The sequence below is a fragment of the Chenopodium quinoa genome, unplaced genomic scaffold (genome assembly GCF_001683475.1).
Source record: "Chenopodium quinoa cultivar QQ74 unplaced genomic scaffold, ASM168347v1, whole genome shotgun sequence".
Classification (NCBI taxonomy): domain Eukaryota; kingdom Viridiplantae; phylum Streptophyta; class Magnoliopsida; order Caryophyllales; family Amaranthaceae; genus Chenopodium; species Chenopodium quinoa.
Window position 1 is genome coordinate 4,154,892 of NW_018743285.1, and position 4,290 is coordinate 4,159,181.

Genomic DNA, 4,290 nt, shown 5'->3' on the forward strand with positions numbered 1-4,290 from the left:
TTTTCCATTGATTGGAACTATTGGAAGGAAAACTATGGATAAATAAACGGTCCAACTAAAACTACAAAATTTTCCACATATCTTTACAATTTTAATTTGCTGTCTTATTGTTTTCTTTTTCAATAAACAAACAAGATAACATTTGGTTAATTCATACATTTTTACACTTTTACTTAGTGTTTTCATCAATGTTAGTTTCTTACCAACCATATTGTTAATCTATGCGTGTGTAGTAAACTTAAATTCGTACGTTTTGTGGATGGAGAAGCTTTTTTGGATATGAATTAATTTTTTTCTTTTTATCTACAAACACACTATACATGATTAGTATAAAGAAAGAACGAGCACACATGATACACAAATAATTGAATAGTGTGGTATTCACATGATCACATATAGAGGCCAGTGTTTTTCAAAAGTGTAGAAAGGGATCTATTATGTACTATATTAGCTAGAACAAAATCATAAGATTACAGAGAAAAGAGCATAATTATTTGACCCTAAATGACCTATAAAGGTCACTAATTAATTTATTTTTTTGTAGGTTGTGTTATATGGCATGGACAAATTTGTACCCTACGTAGTACTGCCAAGCCATTTACCACGTGGAGGGACCCTTACACAATTTCTTTAAATTGACATTTAAATAATCCAAACCACGAAATTTCTCTATTTTTTGTTATAAAATAATAAAAATAAAAAATGTTGCTTAAGTTAAATTAACTACTACTCATACTCATAATACATCAAAAAATTTCCCAACGACTCTTATTTACTTGAATGCCATTACTACATACCAAGTCTTACTACTACATCACTTCTCTACTACTATAAATAGAACAACAATGTAAGGTATCTTCATTCAGTTCAACTACTATCAATAAACTTCATCCTTCCTCCTTCCTCCTTCCTTTTCGCGATTTTATTCTTATTTTCCCACTATCTCGTAGAAAATATGGGTTCTCTAGCTGAGACCAATGCTGCGACAGGGAGGACAACCGTGCATCGTTTAATAGCTGAGGAAGGATCAGTATTGATGCCGGGTATCCAAGATGCCTTCTCCGCTGCCATTTGTGCCAAAACCGGCTTCAAAGCTTGCTTTGTCTCTGGTTTTGGTGTTTCCGCCGCCCTCCTTGGCTTGCCAGACTTTGGCTTGCTCACGTATGTTTCTTTAATTTCCCTTGCCTTTCTTAGTTCTTTTACGTACATAATGATTAAATGTAAAAATTTTGGTGTTACATATAACATGCTAGGTTAGTAACTCTTTATTTTACGTGCCAGTTAAATGCATACGATGTCAGACATTATAATATGCCTAAAATGCCTAAAGGTATAATATGTTCGTACATTCCACATGATTGATTTATTAAAAATTTAAAGATAAGGGGTTATAATATGTTTGCTCTCTTAATTGTAGACCGTAGTACCAACTAGTACCAATTATTGTTCTTTAACTTTTTGGTAAAAGTAATGGGAATGTTTAGACGTACGTTGACTTGGATGGAATTTTACAAAAGCAAAATTATTTTGCTCCCCACTTTCAAGAAATATAGTAGTTTTCTTTTTAAATCTATAATTAATACGATTAATAATATTACTATTATCATTATATTTTGATAGAAATGGAAATTATCACATGTAATCACATGCATGGATGATGGGTAAATCAAGAAATATTATGAAGTAATAATAATAATAAAAATCAAGAATAGAGAACATTATTCTAGTAGAAAAGTTTAAATTAATTCATAAATCTTGAGTTTTTATACATAAATATATATTTTTTTAAATTGAATAATGAAATATGCAAAATCACTCATGCTTTGTCGCCTTTATGTTTGTATTTAGTGGGTGTATAAGTGGACTTTAATTAATTGTTTTTATTTTTGGTGTCTTAAAAAATTTTATATTCTCTTTGTCGTTTTAAATATTGAAAAAAATTTGCCCCCACAATGATAGATATTCGTTAATGATTAATTTTGTTAATGCTGCAAAATAAGTCATTCATTGAAACTACAAACTAGTCTAACGTTTCTATAGAAAAAGAAACCTGTGACTTATAGAAAAATAATTAGGTAGGATTTTACTAAATTTCTTTGTATTATTTTCGATAAAAATAGGTTTATTATTTATATTAATAAAGTCACAATAACAAAAAAAAAATCATCATTTTAAGCATTTGTAGCAATTGTTAACACGAATAATATTGTGATACAGAACCGCAGAAGTTGTGGAGACTGTAAGCAGAATTACCGCTGCTGCTCCAAGTTTGTGCGTCGTTGTTGATGGAGGTAAAAAAAAAAAAAAAAATTTAATTTTATCCTTTCGTATTGTATTATTTTAGATTAATATAAAGTCACTAAACGAGTAATTTCTTGATTTATTACGACAGACACCGGAGGTGGTGGCCCCCTTAATGTGCAAAGGTTCATTAAGCAGTTGATTGCTGCTGGTGCCAAGGGAGTCTTTCTTGAGGTAAAAAGCTTTCCATGTGTCATTGTTACATTTATTGGTATAAGACAAGAAGTTAAATTAAAATAGGATTAGGTTTTTTTTAAAATATGATTAGGTAATTGAGCAATATCTGTAATTTATGTAATTAATAAAGAAAGTGACACTAAGTACGTACTAATCAAATGCATTAACTTTATTTATATATATTGTGACTTGTATTAATTAAATGAATTTTTACTTCTCCACAGGATCAAGTGTGGCCAAAGAAGTGTGGTAAGTACTTTCAACATTTACCATTTTTTTTTTAACAATATGGTAATGTAATTAATTAGTTGATTACTTAAGATGGACCTTAATTAATCACATCTTGTTCATTTTATTTTATAGGTCATATGCGTGGTAAGAGTGTTGTACCTGCTGAGGAGCATGCCCTTAAAATTGCAGCAGCAAGAGAAGCCATTGGTGATTCTGATTTCTTCTTGGTAGCAAGGACTGATGCTAGAGCACCCCATGGTCTTCAAGAAGCCATTAGACGCGCTAACCTTTACAGAGAGGTACGCATCATTTTAGACCATATTTTCCCATTAACAAGTATATAGAATGTCCGGAAATAATTTTCAAATTAATAATTTTTTTATTTACTATTATGTTAATAGTCTGGAGCTGATGCCACCTTTGTCGAGGCACCAGCTAACATCGATGAGCTCAATGAGGTTGTGAATGGTGTCAAAGGTTTGAGAATCGCAAACATGATCGAAGGTGGAAAGACCCCATTGCACACACCAGCAGAGTTTAAGGAAATGGGATTCCACTTGATTGCTCATTCACTATCAACAATCTATGCTACAACCAAAGCTTTGGTTGAAATTATGAAGGTTCTTAAGGACAAGGGTACCACTAGGGATGATTTGGACAAAATCGTTACATTCTCCGAATTTAATGACATGATTAGCTTGGAATCTTGGTATGAGATGGAATCAAAGTTCAAGAACTTCACCCCAAAATCATTGGAATCCTAAAGAAGTGGTTATCTTGGTCCAAGTTGATTATTTCATAATACAAGAATTGAAATTCAAACACGCTATTATGTGAATTAGTTTGCCAAATAATGGCAATAGAATTTGTGAGTTGATTTTAATTCATGTCATTGTTACTTATTTGATATTTGTTTAAAATAAAAATGCATTTGAGTAATGTTGTAAGCTTGATTACTAGAATGAAAGCGAGTTTAGATGCATTGTAATCTTTTATTCTTGTTCAAAATAGTAAAATACAACCTAGAGTTGTCTTTTCATATGAAATGAATAAATTATTGTTACCAATTTTCTTTAGATTTATAATGAGCCAATGCTTTACGAATTGTTGATCTATCAAATTCTAACAAAATCTTTTATAATACGTTGTTGCATTTACGTATGTAATAGTGAGGTGACTAGTTCAACATTGATGGTTTTTTTTTTTTTTTTTTTCTTTTTCTTTTTTTTCTTAGTCGTAAAATTTAATAATTTGAGATAAATTACTGCGACAATATTCTACTCACAACTTGGACCACTTGATAATTTGGTAGTTGGTAGTTTGGTATGTAGTTATGTACCAACCTCGTAAAAACATAAAAATAAAAAATTATCCGGGCACTTCAATTACTATCTTCATGTTAAAACACTTGCGTTATAAATTCAACAAATCAACAGGGTAAAATCCCTCATGATTGGAACTTCCAAAAAATTTGGCTCCTGATTTTCAGGTGACTTCGCTTTGATTTATTATTATTACTAGTTTTGTGTTCGGGCAATGTCCAAATGTTTGATAAAAAACTTTTTGGCTTGAATGTTAAAT

General features: G+C 30.7%; 1 protein-coding gene across 1 annotated transcript; it reads left to right on the plus strand.

The window, feature by feature from the left end:
* The first annotated feature begins 841 nt into the window (after window positions 1-841).
* LOC110735796 (petal death protein-like) lies at window positions 842-3,785 on the plus strand. The gene is made up of 6 exons (XM_021915981.1): window positions 842-1,161; window positions 2,218-2,291; window positions 2,393-2,475; window positions 2,703-2,727; window positions 2,842-3,008; window positions 3,111-3,785. Exons 1-6 carry the CDS (start codon window positions 956-958, stop codon window positions 3,471-3,473), a joined length of 918 nt encoding a protein of 305 aa, XP_021771673.1. The 5' UTR covers window positions 842-955; the 3' UTR covers window positions 3,474-3,785.
* The last annotated feature ends 505 nt before the right edge of the window (window positions 3,786-4,290 follow it).